This window comes from Peromyscus eremicus, chromosome 12 (genome assembly GCF_949786415.1).
Source record: "Peromyscus eremicus chromosome 12, PerEre_H2_v1, whole genome shotgun sequence".
Taxonomy (NCBI): Eukaryota; Metazoa; Chordata; class Mammalia; order Rodentia; family Cricetidae; genus Peromyscus; species Peromyscus eremicus.
The window spans coordinates 68,648,567-68,664,017 of record NC_081428.1 but is presented as its reverse complement, the minus strand read 5'-3'; the positions used below and the strand labels follow the sequence as shown (position 1 = coordinate 68,664,017).

The following is a 15,451-nucleotide window of genomic DNA, read 5'->3' as shown; positions in this document are numbered from 1 at the left end:
TTTGGCAGATCTTATGTTCTCTCTCAGTCAGTTCTTCTGTTTACTGCTGTCTAAATGATGGCTTCCCCTCATGTCCTCTTCCCTCTCTTTGAGACTGTCTCCCATTCTTCCTGCCTTCTGTCATGAGGCCAGCGCCTCTATTTCCAGCTCTGGCTGTTGACCTGAACACCAGGGTCACATTTCCATGTGGATTCTCAACAACTTCTTGCCCCTACTCTGATTGAAAGCAGGCCCATCATTTCACCTCCCACATTTCCTTCACAGTTTGATCTGAGGTAAGGCACTCACCTCAGTGGAAATAGACAGGCTAAGTGGAGCATTACAGTCTTTTGCCACATTTTTCTTGTTGATTTATCTACGTAGCCAAACTTCCTTGTAGGCAACAAGCCCCCGAATAATAACACAGGAACTTATTATTAATTATGGTAGTTTGGCCCTTAGCTTAGGCTTGTTCTCAACTAGCTCTTATAACTTAAATTAACCTGTTTCTATTCATCTATGTTCTGCCACATGGCTTTTACCTCTTTCCCACTCTGTATGTCTGACTTGTCTGCATCTTGCTGGTGTCTAGATTCATCCTGAGCTCTTCTCTTTCCTGGAAGTCCTGCCTAGTCTCTCCTCCCTAGCTATTGGCCATTTAGCTCTTTATTAAATGAATCAGAATGTGCCTTTCATACAGTGTGATCAAATATCCTGCAACACATCTAACAGAAATGCCCAATCTAATAAAAAATCTCCTCCTCCCTTTAGGAGACCAGGAGAAGGCCTTAGGATTTGCTGGGGGAGCACTGAGGGGCAGTCTCTATTGTCACGCTGGAACCCATGGTCCACCGAGGTTCCCTATGCTACCTTCACTGAGCACCCAATGAAATACACCAATGAGAAGTTCCTTGAGATTTGTAAGGTAGGTGGTACCTTGTCACATTTTAGCTGTTTTGGTGAAGCTGTGTGCTTCTAGAACAAGTTCTGTCTTAAAAACTGTTAAGACTCAACCTGAAGGTGAGTTGATAAAAATGTGATGCCTCTTTAGACACTCATGTGTAGCTATTCCATAGATGTCATATATTCATGTAACCATAATGTGGCCCTTCCCTCTTGCTATGTTCTTTTAATAGAATATTGTAACAAATTACAGTACTTAGGTTTGCCTAGTCGTATTTATTGCAAGAGAGTGCATATGATGGTGTCTGTATAGGTTCATCTTAGTTGTCTTATTCTAGGAAGAAATATGGAATAGTGTGAAGTATGGTTTGTCATACTGGCTCTGTGGTCATACTGAATGAAGTCATTTCTTCCCATGGGATGGTCTTGGTGGTCTCATCTCTAGAGTGAGTGTGGTGGATACTGCCCTTCCCTCCAATCTCACTGACTGTTAGCCACTCAGATAGAAAGCATGTTTAACTACTCCATAAATCACAAAGCCACAGTGGTTCTTTTTATGCCTCCATTTCTCATTTTCTCAAGCAGACATTTAACTCTTTGGTGACAGGGTTAGTCCCTTGCACTCTTCTCCCCTTGCTTCTGGTAGCCTAAAGAGGACACCTCTTTATGAATGGAAACAACTTTTAATAGTTAATAAATCTTAAAATATTACACCATAGCCGGGCGGTGGTGGCGCACACCTTTAATCCCAGCACTCGGGAGGCAGAGCCAAGCAGATCTCTGTGAGTTCGAGGCCATCCTGGGCTACTAAGTGAGTTCCAGGACAGGCGCAAAGCTACACAGAGAAACCCTGTCTCGAAAAATCAAAAAAAAAAAAAAATTACACCACTGTTGACCTAAAAGCAGCCACCAACCAAGAAAGCACTCAAGCTCAATACTTCAAATACTATAATTCAAACAACAAACATGACTTCCTGTAATTTAAATTGGGTTAATCTATTTATATATAGATGAAATACTTAAGTTCAGGGACACTCTACATAGTTAGAAAGTAAACCAGTTGGAATTGAAGATTTGATGAAAAATCTAACTATTTTTACAAAACCAAATACATACATGAGTGTGTGCACATAGATTGAGAATTTGTTGCATTTCTGTCCTTTTTTAGTGTTTACCTTGACATTTGTCTTTTATTTTAAACTATTATAACTCATTTAGTATACATTTAAAACATGTCTGGAGTCCTGTTGATGGCACATTAAAATTCTTGAATTAATATACACATACCTATTTATGCAAGTAAATTTGTGTGGTATAAATAAATAATTGTAAATTGGTAAGTGCCCTTGAGGCAATGTGTCTGTGATTAGATGCTAGACGGGGTCTTAATTCCCCCTAATGAACATAAATTGGCTTGGATACATTCTACTCCCAGGACAAGTTGGTGATCCTATTGGGATTCATGCAGGTGTCCCCAGAGACTCATGGTTCCATGGTTGACTCTGGCTCCAACTATTGCAGGCACTGAATTAGTTCAGGGATCATGTTGCTACACTTTATCTGATACCCATTTCACAGTCCCCCAACCAAGCCATCAACAGCAGCTCCTCGGCTGACACTTTACCACCTAAAGCCAAAAAAAAAAAAAAAAACAAAAAAACAAACAAAAAAAAAAAAACAAAAACAGAGTGAAAACCAAGACCAGCACCAAAACACTTCCACTGAGCCCTGCTATACTGCTATAAGAGCAGATTTGCGGAGGGAGTTGAGAGGCAGAGGGAGAGTGTGTATGGAACTCAGGTGCCCATACACAGATGTAGTACCAGCTCCCCTTCTGTTCAAAAGTCCTTAGGAGTAAAAACACATATGCCTCCATCATATCCTCTGTCCTCTTCAGTCCACGCCCTCCCCAAACTCCCATTTTTCATTGCTATTATTAGTTGCAATGGAAGACATTTATTAAGATACCTGTTAATCCAGACTAAAATGTGTAATAATGAATTTTCTCATGGGAATTTTTTTCTTTAAAGGAAAACTGTTTTTAATCATTAAAATGATATATATTTTTGTATTAATAGTTGAACTTCACTATTAGCCAATACAAATACTTAACCAACTTAGTCATTGCACATGTCACTCCCTGGGACAAGCCTTCTCTTGTTCCTTGTACCTGAGGCAGGAGGTACTTATTTCTGAATGGCGTTTGCTGGAAGAAGTTCACAATGAATGATTAAGGACTAAGTTCTGTGCACTACAGAAAAATGTGATACTTTGATAGTACTTTGTTGTAGTCTGCTACATACAGATGCAATAAAACAATTTTTTTCAAGGAACGTGAAAGGTGAAATGTTAGAGGGAGTTCGAATCCTTGCCGAAGTATTTATGAATGGAGTTGGGAGACTAGACCACTGCATTTAGCACTAGAGCTCTCAGTGTGTGTGTGTGTGTGTGTGTGTGTGTGTGTGTGTGTGTGTGTGTGTGTGTGTGAAGCATATACATGCCTATGCAAATATTATGAATATTGGTTGGTTTTTAGTCAATCAGATCACTGTATGGCTCTGTTAAATGTGCTGATTTTAAGCCCCCCCCCCCCTTGTTTCTCTGTGTGAGTATATAGAAGATTGACAGAATCTCTTACGGAACAGAGTGGGAGGTTTCTTCAAGGGACAAGAGTGAAGAATGACTAACGGGGACATTGCATAGGGCACAATCTGGAGGGATGAGTTTAGATCATGGTTAGCGAGACCCCTGCAAGATCGATCGTTTCTTCTTAAATTATTAGTCTCCTTCCTTCCTTCCTTCCTTCCTTCCTTCCTTCCTTCCTTCCTTCCTTCCTTCCTTCCTTATTCCTTCTTGGCACCAGTCTGGAACTTTCATTTGCTAAAGCCAATTCTTATTCAAAGATCATCCCAAATGAAACTCTCTACGAAAGCCAATGGTCTCCCTCTGGGATGTGAGTAAGTCTTTGGTCTAGGTCTCCAAGTTGTAGCTTCTTTTCTTGTTGGTTTATACGTTATAACATTATATGTCATGAGGGCTTTTTCCAGGATGGAGTCTGATTAAGGTTTTGCTTTACTAACATGGAAATGGAGATTTGAACAGGGATTCTTTGCTGAATCTTGAATATGTATAGCTTACGTGAATATTTTCACGTAATGAGATTTTTAAAGGGTTGAGATACTTTTTTTCAATTTCTCTTACTAATGAGACAGAGGAAAATGGGGGAAATGCATAGCTAAGTCAAAGCCAGGAAGCAATTCAACTGAATTTTGCAAATGTTGTAGCACAGGGGAGAGAAACTATGAAGTTGAGTTACACGTAGTCAAAATGTCCAAATTGCTTACAAGCTAATGAAACAACCTATTATTAAAAAAAAATTCAAACTCATTCTTTGCCAGAGTATTTCTCTTAGAACCTCTTTATTCACTGCACATTTTCTGGCATTCACAGAATACAAGTATAATTGTTGCTAAGGATACAAACATAAGTGAGATGATATTTGAGCCATGTGCAAGGTAGAGTTTGAGAGAAACAGCAAATAAACATGCGAAGATTTAAAAATGGAAGTTTGATTCCAGTGAAAAGGAATGGAGGTCAGTAAAGGTGTATATAATGTCCGCAGAGAGAGTAGCCTAGCTGGTGTGTAACCTTACATAGTTCCCCAATATGAATATATGATGACCTAGACAATAAATATAAGAGCCCAAGCAAGTTGGAGTCATAGTAGTAGGGAGTAAGGAAATTTTGAATTACTCAGCAGGGAGTTAATAAAAACACATGACCGATATGATACAGAAAACAACAGAGAAGTTAGGCTGAGGTAGCTACTAAGTATTTAGATGGTGAATACACTAATTTGAATGTCGATAAACATGAATGTGAGGGGTTAGTTTAGCTTACGAGATAATATGTTGGAAACATCCATAGAATAGTTAGGTAGTTAGAACTTGACATCTGAATTGCCTTAGAGAAAGTTGAACTGGAAACAGACATTTCAAATCAGGTGACATTGTATCAGGTGTGGGAGCCCACAGAGGTTTCCTAGTGAAATCTGAGCTTGCTTTACCCAGCAGGTAAGAGGATGATTGGACCACGGGCTTGGGTACCAAGTGTTTGGAAGGGTCCACACTTGGCTGTATCTAGCAAGGGGGAGGTCTTTTGCCCCTCCCCTTGGCGTTGTTATAAAAAAAACCCTTTTGAATAAAGTTCTGGGCTGTTGGGTATTGACCCCGGTCCTCCCGAAGCTATCCTGTGTTTCTGTCTTTCCTCTTGTTGGCTAGGTCTCTCTTTCTACCTAATATTTCTTATCCCTCTCTCCTCAAGAGTACCCTGGATAAAAGGTGGGGCTAGGGACTTTCACAATCAAGGCTGAGTTAGGAAGGTACTTGAGAGAGAAGTGTTATACCCACGGGTGTTCAAATTCAAGTTTATACTATCATGTGATGTAAAAAATGTGATGCCTCCTGGTAGCCATCAGAAGTGGAAGTCATTTCCACATCTTGCAAACACAGGGCTGAAAATGGCTTCTTTCCGGAAGTCCGCCTTACCTGTCCACCTTGAAATCTTTTCAAATCTGCACATGTGCCATGCTTTGTACTACTCGAAACACACAACTGGGAAAATGTAAGATACTAGATTATTTCACATTTAAGGTAGTACACAAAAATAATCTCACATATTATTATATCATTTTACTTTATCTTTGTTGCTCATAGGATGAGTGATATTGTCATGTAAATTAACTAACAAAACATCTAAGATAGGAATAAATATCTTCATTTTAGAAGTCAAGACACTTAAACACAGGGATTAAGTAAAGAAACTAAGGCCATGCAATAATAAATATACCTCCACACCTTAACAGTCACTGATATTCATGGAACTAAGTATAGACCTAAAGGACTTTTTGTGTGTGTACATGTGATGCTGTGTGTGTGTGTGTGTGTGTGTGTGTGTGTGTGTGTGTGTGTGTTTCAGAAGGGAGAGTTGAAGTGACTAGGATGAGAGTGAAAGTCAGAATGAGTGGAAACTTCTTCTGTAGAAAAGAAACTTCTGCCCCATTCTCTTTGTTTTCTCTATATACTTTAAATTACCCACAGTTACAGGGTCCGCACAAAGCAATTGTTAATTCCAGAGAAAATGTGCATGGATGACATGCATTTTGACCAGCATTGTAACTTGCCAAGAGGTTTCACATCTTCAGTACTAGATGATTTGTTCTTCATCCCAGGGTGCCTTCCTCTCTACAGAGAAGGGTTGAAACCTGTGGCCCCAAGGCTAGGAAAATCTGCCCAGCTATGGAATGTGGGCCTGCAAGCGTGAAACCTGGTCTCTTTGCCCAGTATAAACAGGAAGCAAGTGATGGTTGTAATAAAGAAAACTGAGATTCTAGGCGGGAGCTGCTGGCAGACAGCACCTGAAGCAACTGGGGGCCCAGGCACTCAGCTGGTAAATAATTGCTCTAAAGTCAAGAATACTGCACCTCCTCCTCCGTGAACACTACCATGCTTCACCCACACCAGCACACGGCCCCCGTGTAACTGGAGTTGTTAAAACTTGACCCTGTGTTTTTGAGCCAGAAATAAAAGCGGGAGACAGAGGTGGGTGTATAAAAGCTTTTAGACAAAAGTATGTGGCTGGTGGCATTCATATCAGATGACACAGCGTTCCTGTCACATAGATTGAGTTCAGGTGCTTGAAATGCTCAAGAGCCAGCTTGGGGACGTGGCCTTTTGTCTGCCACTCCTTTAGGGAGCAGCTTGTCCCTGTAAGCATGCCTTACCCCCTTTGAGAGTGTTCCAGACATGACTGGGAATGAAGTGTAACCAATGAAATGCAGTGTGCTGAGTATGAAAGAGTGTCAATATTTTCTTTCTAGCCCTTACATTCTGAGACCACAGGGGATTCTCAAGAAATGACGCTTACAATGAGTTCTGAAGAAGTGTTCAGTAATCCCATTTGACAAACGCTAACTTCTGAGAAGGCATTATGTTAATCCAGGTGGTCTTGGCAAATGGAAATGTTGAGACTGTGTTTTACCATTTTGGAGATGGTGGTTTCTTGATGATGATGGTGATGATGATGATGTTGATAATAATGATAAAGGAGCTAATATTTATTGTTTGTAAGAAACAAACTTGTTAATGGTTTCTGCAATGATTCTGAATACCAGCCTTATCTCATTGCATGCCCTGGCCACTCCTGCTGTATATGAACACATAGTCATTCTCTCTCTCACTCTCTCTCACTTGTTTTACCTATGAATTTGATATAAAAATGAGTATACTCATTTTTAAGGAAAGATAATATGAAACTCAGGAAGGCTTAATAATTTACCCAGGGGGCACACCATTAGTGAGTACCTTGTTTACAACTTAACATTTATCTAATCCCAGTACTTAATGCTACATATATCGTGAATCTGTGTGTTCCATAGTTCAATGAGTCTTTTTAAATGAGATAGGGTGTTGGTACATAGCCCAGGTTGGTCTTGAACGTTTCATCCTTCTGTCCTTTGTCTCCTGAGTATTGGAATGCAGACATGTACCACCCTACATCTTAAAAGGAAGGGACTTTGGATTGTTCCAAAATTCTAGAGCTAAGGCAATGTAAGACATTTTAAGCAAAGGAAACATGACCAAAAGCTACAAATTACAAAGCTATATGAAATGTTCTTAGATAATGACTAAGAATATGTGGATTTAAAGTGTGTATGTGTGTGTGTGTGTGTGTGTGTGTGTGTGTGTGTGTTTAGAGGGGAAGGTTGGAGGTTGATAGAATGGGAACAAACATTAGAATGAGTAGAGACTTTTGTGTAGTAGAAATCCTACAGGTGTCTGAGAGATAGATGTTACAAAGCATGCCATATACTTAAACTGTTAAAGATACTCTCCTTCATAGTAAAACTCTATTTGATTCTCAAATAGTAATAGCCTTGTGATGGCTTACTATGTAAAGGCCACACTTGCAACTCTGCTTTGAAAACTTGTTAATATATTTGAGTGGAGATATCAGTGAAACGCAGCAGAAGAAAAGATTATTATTATTGTTATTATTATTATTATAAATCATTTATTTTTATTTTATGTGTATAAGTGTTTTGCCCACATGTCTCTGCATACCATGGTGCTGTTGGAGGCCAGGAAAGAGTGTCAGATTCTCTGCAGCTGGAGTTACAGATGGTTGTGAGCCATCCTGTGGGTGTTAGGAACTCAACCCAGGTACTCTGCAAGAGCAGTATGTGCTCCTAACTGCTGAGATATCTCCCCAGTCCCAGAAGAAAAGAATATTTTTAATTGGCTATGCAGGGAGGCATTATGGAGCCTTGGTTTTGAAAAATGAAAAGAAATATGGAAACTACAAAACTTTGTGGATTGAATTATGGACTGTGCAAGTTAGGGAGCAGTTCAATGATTTTCATTAATAAATCTTTTTTTAAAGTAAAATCTGACTCTAAACTAAGTATAATGAAAGGAATAAAAATATCCCATTGGGCTGAGTGAAGGAATTGAAACAGATTGCCTGCTTGTCTTGCGTTTTCTTTTACAACTCTTGTCTCCAGCCCAAAGTTACCCATTAAACCGACATTATTAATAATAGCACCTATTTGTTTTTCAAAAGAGTGGTTTGTAACTGTATTATAAGTTACACATATAATGTAGTTCTCATCTCTCACCGAAGAAGCTTCTTTGGGAAACAGATGGAGACTTTTACAGAGACTCACAACTGGTTAAAATGGAGACAATAAGTGTCCCTGGGATGCCCAACTCCAGTTCACACATGTGCAACACAACTCGCACACCTAGGGTTAGGGACTGTTGAGGAAGAGGAGTAGAAAGTCTGTAAGAGCCAGTGGACTAGGATGCCCGTTCTAGCTAGGGTCTTTTACACATGATAGAAAATATGCATTCATGAATTTTCAAAACTATGGCTTCCTTAATGAGACCTGCATGATGATATCAGTTGACATACTGACATGGATGACAGGGAGGGAATTCCATAGGTCCTGCCCCTACTTGCAGAGCTACAAGTGATCAATGGCTGCAGAGAGAGAGGGAGGATCAGTTTCCTCCAGGGTCAAACTCCCACATAGGTTGTCTAATGCCAAATGGTCAGCCTTGTATACACACACACACACACGCACGCACGCACGCACACACACACACTGCTAAGTGGACTTGATAGGCATATATATATATATATATATATATATATATATATATATATATATACATACATATACACGTACATGCACATGTGTGTGTATAACAAAAATAATCAAAGAAGAGGTCATGAATTAGGGAGGGATGAAGAAGCATGAGAAGAGTTTGGGGGCTATTGAGGACAAGAGTGATGAAGATACAATATTCATATATGTAGTTCTCAAAAAATAAATAAACAAGGATGCCAGGAACAAAAGGTCCACGTTGCCACTCAAGTGTTGTGCTTAAGGAACATGGTTTGAAATTATGGGATTGAATATTTTCTCTGTCTGCCTTTGTAGTAGTGAGAGGCATGGATATTCTCCGAGAAATTCCATGTGGCAGGAAGGAGGCCGAGCTGGAAGACATAACACCCACTCTAGGCCCTTTGTAACTTGCTCAACGTCATTTCTATTCGTGGAAATCTTGTTAATCTTTAGAGATTGCCCACGGGTCTCCTTTTGACATCATTCTTCATAGGTATTTCTGTCTCTCTTCCTGCCTGTTATAATGAACTTCGCATTACTCCAGCAGGTGCATTTTGTAGCCTACATTGTAGTCAATTGTCTTTTGAGGGCAGCAATTGTTCTTATTTGGCCGTTAGCTTTCAGCAGTGTCCAAGAAGTATGTAATTCATAATAGACTATGGGCAAATATTGATTAAGGTGATTCCTTAATGTTGTACAAGTTATGAATAATGCAAAACAAATAAGGCAGATAATTTTACTATGTGTGTTCTTTCTTGGCTGAGTACTATATTAAAAGTTAAACAAAAGCAATTCCAACATTTCTGAGGCATCATTCATGTTTAAGAAGTAAGAGCTGTTGTCCCCAGGAGGGTGGTATACCCCACTGGGGACTGCCTGGGAGGGGATGTTCAGGAGCTTCCTGGAGTCACTAACTTCATGATTCTCCCCTTTTCCTCAGTTGTCTGGGTTCACATCGAAGCTTGTTCCAGCTATCGAGAATGCTCGCAAGGATTCTGCTGGGTCTGGAGGAGGAAATGAACTCATGGTGTTAACCCAACCTATCCTGATTGAGACCTACACAGGGCTCATGTCATTCATTGGAAACCGGAACAAACTGGGCTATTCGCTTGCTCGGGGGAGTATTGGCTTTTGAGCCTCTTTGTTATAAAGCACATCATCCATAGATAACTGATGTGTTTAAATTTGCTACTTTTTTGGGATTACAATCGTTACTTTAAAATAATATTGAAAGGACTGACTTATTAGTGTTTTAGGAAGTCTAAAAGCTTGATTAGACTGGTAGACATTTAAAGTCTCATATGAGAGAAATCAAATTTCTGAAAAGCCAGACTAAATACTTCTGAGCTCATGAAATATTATTCCATGAGCTCCTAATTTAAAACCTCTGGACAGAGTCCATTATGCAACTTAAATTTAAATTTGCCAAAATTTAAGCTTTTGTTTTTATATTCCTCACACTCACAGGTACTTTCAATATTTTAGTTCTCATCCCATGAACCCTGTTTCATTCTCATTAAGCTCTCACTGGCTCCGCCATTGTAGCCGCCATTTATGAGCGCATTCTAGTCCGTAGTCCTATCTCTGATAGTTACCCCAAGATTCAGGATCTGCCTCACGTCTTCCAGTCATGCCTATATCAGTCATTCTGATGCTCCCTTGCTTTAAGCATTTTCCAAATCCAGATTTCTCTGTGGTATTTTTTATAATCCATCTCTGAAACCTACCAGTTTCATGGTTTGAATTCTAAGCCAAAGACATCCCATTATAGTAACACATGGGTATGTGTTATAACATTGTATCCAAGCTTAAAATACATTCTCCTAAGACTAGAGGCAAAGCTCATTCCCATAGAGTTTGCCCAATTTATACAAAGTCTTGAATTTGATTCTTAGCATTGAAAAGAAAAAAAAAAGAACTAAAAATCAAAAACCACCCACAGTCTCCTTCTGAATTCCATCTTTCACTGATCAAGTCTTCAGTTCTTAATATGGTCTCTTAATTAGGATCTCTACTCAAAGCATTTTCAATTAGTCATCCACCTCGCTGTCCGTTCCTAAAGCACAATGTGATCATAGCACTCCACAGTCGATCACTACTGTCCAATAGTTCATTCTATTTTGCAGTATTTTTTCAAGTATCTTTTAACAACATATCCTCTTCCAATGAAATCTTTTGTGGAATGTCAGTATAGGACACAGAAGAAGAGCGAGCCCTGTGGTTACAGTGGGGTTGGGACCAGCTTTCTCCTTTATTAGACTCCTGATTTTGGAGGGTTTGGAGGGCACCACTAAAAAACATTGTTTTCATTCATTTCGTATCCATTTCTTTTTCCTTTTAGTTCTTCTGGTGTCCTCCTGACTTTGCTCTAATTTTGAGCAACCCAGGACAGCATTTCATTTCTTTTAGTTTCTTCCTTTTTACAATTTTAAATCTTACATTTTTTAGCTTAGCCACTCTGAATGCCCATCGCTGTAAACATTACTACAGGCAGCCTTTTGCCACTACTGAGACTCAAAGTTAAGATACTTACCTTGATGCTAAGGTTGAAAGTTCTAGCTGTTTTATTCTTTGGCTCCTCTGACGTTTCCTTTACTCTCTCTCTCTCTCTCTCTCTCTCTCTCTCTCTCTCTCTCTCTCTCTCTCTCTTTCTTTTTATTAGAAAGCTTTCTTCCTCAGATTCAAAGACTCAGGTCCAGGCAATTATCAATTTGGTACACACGTTTAGAAACAGAACTTAAATAAATAGCCCTTATTCCATTCTGTTTACTTCCATTACTATTTTGTTCCTTCCTTCATCCTGCTCTGTCACACCTACCTCTTCCCCCAGGATGGCAAATATTGTTCAAGACCCTAAGGCAAGGAACTTCTATTGAGACTGGGAGAGGAAATGTTGAAATCCTTAGCTGTCCTGTCAACAGTAGTGGAATGAAAAGTCATTCAATTGCTTTGGCAGCACTTCTGAAGCAGGCGTCATTGGCAAATTATTTTAATATTGTTGCCTGAAAATCCCCATATGCCTCCAGGTAGTGGCATTTACTGGCACAAACCTCCGAAATGCCCAGCTTACTCTCTCAAGTTACCATTTAAGGATTTTCCTGGTGATTGATTGCTCTGTGCATATCTGCCCCTTTTGTAGAGCTCAGTCAGACATTCTTAAGGGACTTTCTATCGGACACAGTGTAGCATCCTCAGCGGAAGCTACCCAAAATGCAGGAGAGAAGCGGAAGCTGTTTCATTCTGAGATCTGGTCTCTGTGTTGCATATGGTGAAGAGTGAGCCCAGAGCTTCCCTGAAAACTTTCTCTAAAGATATTCGGACAAGATAGTTGACTAACACATGGGCTCTACAAAGCAGGGTTGTCCACTAAGTGAGAGGACTCAGGAATTTGAGTAGCATTTCAAGGTAAGAAAGAACATCTTTTTAGTGTCAAATATCCAAAGACTGAAGGGTTACTTCTTGAAGTATGAGCCCCAACTCACTTGCTATAAAGATGGCTAGAAATGATGTACACTGGGAATGGCATTGGTGTAGTACAATATCTGAAAAGTCGATACAGACCTTTAAGGCCATTGACCTGTTATTCTCTAAATAATGGTTGCTGAACATTCAGATAATTAGAGACCTGTGTTGGAAAGAACTGAATCAGTCCTGAGAGTTCCTAAAAATTGCTTTAATTTTCCTAATGGTTAATTTTCTAATACCCAAACTGGAGGCAGTTTATGCTTATTTCCCAGATGTGGAGCCCCAGTGATATGGTGTCAAACCCTCTCACTGACCCAGAAAACATCAAGTTCCTGCCTATGTAAAGTGACTTCTGCTGAAGACTGTGGGGCGGCAGCTGGGATAATTCGATTCAGTTCCCGACAGGAATTATTTCTTTGTCACATGGAGCTACTATTATCTGATGTGTGGTGTTCTCATTGAGTTCTTTGTCCTTATGCTCAACTGATAGCCACAGACCAGGGGAGCCACATGTGCACCCCGGCTTTTTCCTCTGTCATCGGAAATCTTCCACTAACGTTTCCCAAATGGGAATTATCGATCCAATTTGAAACTGGACTGGATACAAGAACCTTAAAACTCCAACATCACCACAATCCTGTGTTGCTTGGCGGTCTTTTTATTTGATCTTTGTTTCTTTCAGTTTTTCCCAATACAAAATTTCTGATAAGGCTTCCTTCGGAATCTGTTTGAATCTTCATCAATAGGGCCCTCAAAATCTTCTGATGTGTCTCAGAAAAAAAATCTCCTCCTATTGACTCAGAATAAGATGTGTCCACCTGCCAGCTCTTTCATTTAAAAACATGCTGACTGGTGTAGGGTGGTTTAACTCTCCAAGCCAGGGTGGGGGCATTTGGGAACAGAAGTGAGGCTGCCACATTTCTTAGTTTACAAGTGGGGCTGGTCATGGTCAACATGCCTGACTTCTCAGGGGTCAGCTGGGCTCTTTGGTGTCCTGACTTGTGCTCATCTTTTAATATAGAAAGGAGAAACTAGTTTATGTGTTGGCTGCTTCCAGATCCTTTGCCTTGAGTCCCAGTTTCATGGTCCCTTTGTTGAAATATTACTCAAGGAGCCACTTTACAGAGCCCTGGGGCTAAGGAAGGAGAGAAACCTGCCAAACCAACCTTCATTTCACAGAACATGAAGCACAAGCCTAGAAACTGAAAAAAAAATAATGCTTTAAAAAAGACAGTGAATTCTTGACAATGCTGGGATTAGACTAAATTCTCCAGTTCCTATTTTTGACCCACAGCTCTGTCCAATGTAGCACCTCCATTCCCAGAGACAATTTCATTGCGATCCTTGTATTATACAGTTGGGTTAATTCTAAAGTGAGAAAACAATAGGCCACAGTTGTTTGGGGGGGATTTCCAGAAGTTGCCTTTATTTTCGTAAAGGCTAAGGTCACTCATGGAACACTCTGACTTCCTATCTGATCAAAACGCCCAAACAAAGCTGCAGAAGCCAGCAGAGCTAGCAGATGTTTGGTAAGGTAGCTTTACCTCTACCTGGCATTTTGTAGGGCAGCAGAGAGAGGCCAAAAGTATTAAATTTAGGTTTAAAAGCTCCTCAGAAATTCTTTGCACACAAGAGACCACGTTGGAGAAAAGAAGATGACTTATGCCAAAGGGAAGAAAGAGAGAGGCTAATGCCTGTGGTTTTCAAAGGTTAAGAACAACAACACACACACAAAAAGCCCAAGTATTTGCACAGGGATGAATGCTCACTGGCTCTTGGCCAACAATTATACAAGGGCTTGTGCCCACATCCTGTAGCTGTGGTTTAGGGACGCTGCTCATGAGTGACTTCTTATGCTCAGTGACAGGAAACTTTAGTCACTGATGTGTAAACTCACCTTTGGTCTGCACCTCCCACAATGAGCTCTGAAGACACGTTGGGGACAAGCCTCCAGATTTCCTTGCAGATACCAATCCCCTAAGGAAGAACTCCATTGGAGAGTGATTGCAGCCTTTTCAATAATTGTTCTGGTTATGACAGCCCCTTAAGATAATTCTGCAACCATTAGGGGGAAGTATGATATTGCCTGCTAGACCCTTTTTAGCCTCCAAATCCAAGACAAAAGGTAAGCCACATTTCACTTCAGGGATGCAGCCAAAACAAAATTCGATGCATTAAGCCACGAGGTTGCTTCCCCACCTCTGTTCGATGCCTCTTATGCTATTTCACACTCCAGTCCAAGATTTATTACCAAATATTTAAGATGTCTCCATTTCAGTGACACCAGATGGATTGTGCAAGCTTGGATTAACTCATTTGAATGAGTCTATGAGGTCTCTTCATGTTGTAGTATGTCTTTGGAAATGCATTGGAACTGAATTCTCCACACCATCAAGTCGTTTCCTGTGTCCTGTCCACAGCGCTAGCTCGTGCAACTCAGAAATTCATTCTTTCCCTTCCCTTTACACTCTCTTCCCTCTTTGTGGAACACATGGAATGTTCCAAGGGGCCTCGCAGGTTATCTTGTTCGGCCTACTCCTTGGTTCAAGGAGACACTCAAGCATCGTAAGTTGATAGACAACTTCCATACAAATGTCCCTGTGCATAGACTCCACCCCTTTCATTTTCTCTTCTGTTTTCTTAGCTCTGCTTTGCTCTTTATTTTTATTTTAGCACTTAGCACTGGACCCAGGTCTCCAAGCAGGCCAGGCAAGCACTCCACCTCTGAGTAGCTTTAGCCCAGTCTATTTTCTAAAGCAATTAATTCTAATAATAACCCATATCAAGATGATTTCTCTGACTATTGGACTCATGTTTCTCTTGGGAAATGTACTGAGACAGCATCCCTCTGTAGCCTAGGTTGACCTCGAACTCACAGCAGTCCTCCAGCTTCCATGCCCTGAGTGATGAGATTAT

At 40.3% G+C, this 15,451-nt stretch overlaps 1 protein-coding gene across 1 annotated transcript in view; it reads left to right on the top strand.

Moving 5' to 3' along the window:
• Tprg1 (tumor protein p63 regulated 1) overlaps window positions 1–12,929 on the top strand; it is a 107,958-nt gene extending 95,029 nt beyond the window's left edge. Inside the window, exons 4-5 of the mRNA XM_059277385.1 lie at window positions 751–904; window positions 10,011–12,929. Of these exons, the coding sequence (XP_059133368.1) occupies window positions 751–904; window positions 10,011–10,205 (349 nt within the window). The 3' untranslated portion in view covers window positions 10,206–12,929. The remainder of the gene's footprint in view (window positions 1–750; window positions 905–10,010) is intronic.
• Window positions 12,930–15,451: the final 2,522 nt, after the last annotated feature.